The sequence below is a fragment of the Rhinopithecus bieti genome, unplaced genomic scaffold (assembly GCF_001698545.2).
Source record: "Rhinopithecus bieti isolate Rb0 unplaced genomic scaffold, ASM169854v2 repeat_34712, whole genome shotgun sequence".
Classification (NCBI taxonomy): domain Eukaryota; kingdom Metazoa; phylum Chordata; class Mammalia; order Primates; family Cercopithecidae; genus Rhinopithecus; species Rhinopithecus bieti.
Genome location: NW_016840334.1, coordinates 1 through 2304, shown reverse-complemented (window position 1 = coordinate 2304; position 2304 = coordinate 1). Strand labels below are relative to the sequence as shown.

The 2304-nt window shown below is 43.2% G+C and overlaps 1 protein-coding gene across 1 annotated transcript; it reads left to right on the top strand.

Moving 5' to 3' along the window:
• Window positions 1–60: 60 nt before the first annotated feature.
• On the top strand, window positions 61–512 carry LOC108524946 (microtubule-actin cross-linking factor 1, isoforms 1/2/3/5-like; the record flags this gene model as incomplete). Its single annotated transcript, XM_017866024.1, has 2 exons — window positions 61–276; window positions 363–512. Coding segments are annotated over 2 exons (366 nt in total), but the record flags the coding sequence as incomplete, so codon positions are not given.
• Between the last annotated feature and the right edge of the window lie 1792 nt (window positions 513–2304).

The following is a 2304-nucleotide window of genomic DNA, read 5'->3' as shown; positions in this document are numbered from 1 at the left end:
ATTCCCAGAGGGTTTCAAACTAGTCTTGCTTTTATAGGTAACTCCACTTTATTCCCTCAGGTATTAGACAGGGAGTTAAAGGATCTGACCACCTTGGTCAGTCAGGAATTAGAGTGTGTGAATCAAATTATCATCAGCCAACCTCAAGAAGTTCCTGCTCCACTGTTGAAGGCTCTAGAGAAAGATGCCAAGAATCTTCAGAAGTCTCTCAGTTCTGTGAGTGACACTTGGAATTCCAGGTTACTCCACTTCCAGAATGCTGTGGAAATAGAAAAGGTAGCATTTTGCTTTTATTCATAAAAGCTCACAAAGTCTGGGTGGCTGGGAGATTTTCATAATGTGATTTGCCATTTATTTCTTAGACTAAAGTGTTAAATCAGCACACACAACTAGAAGGCAGACTTCAAGATATGAGAGCCTGGGTTGGCAATATCATTCTTATTCTGAACAGCAAGGCATCTAACAGTGAAACAGATGTTGACAACCTGAACCGCTGTCTCCAACAATATGAGGTAAACTCTCCACCCATTCTCAAGCATGTTTTCTTTGTCCTTTGAGTTGTATCAATTTTATTTTCCTGCTAGGCAAACCAGTATCCATATTTATCTTTCTTTTTTGAGATGGAGTCTTGCTGTGTCGCCCAAGCTGGAGTGCAGTGGCACGTTCCCAGCTCACTCTAACCGCCGCCTCTCGGGTTCAAGTGATTCTCTTGCCTCAGCCTCCTGAGTAGCTGGGACTATAGGTACCTACCTCCACGCCTGGCTCATTTTGTACTTTTAGTGGAGATGGGATTTCATCATGTTGGCCAGGCTGGTCTCAAACTCCGGACCTCAGGTGATCTGCCCACCTCGGCCTCCCAAAGTGCTGGAATTACAGGTGTGAGCCACTGCACCTGGCCATTTATCTTTCTTAGAAAGATAAATTTCCAAGAAAGTCAGCTATGTTTAGGTTTTAAATTATCATATCCCTGGCTGGGTGTGGCAGTTCACACCTGTAATACCAGCACTTTGGGAGGCCAAGGCAGGTGGATCACCTGAGGTCAGGAGTTCAAGACCAGCCTGGCCAACATGGTGAAACCCCGTCTCTACTAAAATTCAAAAAAATTAGGCGGGCGGGGTGGCAGGTGCCTGTAATCCCAGCTACTTGGGAGGCTGAGGCAGGAGAATCGCTTGAACCCAGGAAGCGGAGGTTGCAGTGAGCCGAGATCACACCATTGCACTTTAGCCTGGGCAACAAGAATGAAACTCCGTTAAAAAAAAAAAAAAATAGATCATATCCCCGGAGCTTCAGTGATTATGATCATTTCTCCCTTCAGCTGTTCTCTGAGATACCATCTACAGAATGACCTGTTATTATCAGTCTCATCTTCTCTTTCTAAATGAGCATCTAGGATCCATCCTTTGTTTCTCTTTTGATCGAGATCCAATCCTACATACACACACACACATACCAGTTTCAGGAGATCTTTTGTTGTTGTTTGTACATGTACAGGTTTGTTATGTAGGTAAACTGCATGTCATGGGGATTTGATGTCCAGATAATTTTATCACCTGGGTAATAAGCACAGTACCCAATAGGTATTTTTTCTGATCCTGTCTCTCCTCCCACCACCTCACTCTCAAGTAGGCCCCAGTATCTGCTGTTCACCTCCTAGTATCCATGTATTCTTGTTTAGCTTCCACTTATAAGTGAGAACATGCTATATTTGGCTTTCTGTTCCTGTGTTAGTTTGCTTAGGATAATGGCCTCCAGCTCCATCCATATTGCTTTAAAGGATATGATCGCATTCTTTTGTATGGCTGGATAGTATTCCATAAAATGTGGTGTCCACATTTTCTTTATCCAGTCTACCATTGATGGGCATTTAGGTTGATTCCATATCTTTGCTATTGTGAATAGTGCTATACGGAACATACACGTACATGTGTCTTTATGATAGAATGATTTATATTCCTTTGGATGTATACCCAATAATGGGATTGCTAGGTCAGATGGTATTTCTAAGTTCCTGTGAAATCGCTGCAGTGCTTTCCACCGTGGCTAAACTCAGGAGAATTTTTGATTGGTTATTTAGAGCATGGGTTGGCAAACTTTTTTTTTTTTTTTTTTTTTTTGAGACGGAGTCTCGCTCTGTCACTGAAGCTGGAGTGCAGTGGTGCGATCTCGGCTCACTGCAACCTCCATTCCCCTGCATCAGCCTCCCAAGTAGCTGGGATTACAGGCACACACCATCGTGCCTGGCTAAATTTTTTTGTATTTTCAATAGAGACGGGGTTTCACCATGTTACCCAGAGTGGTCTCAAA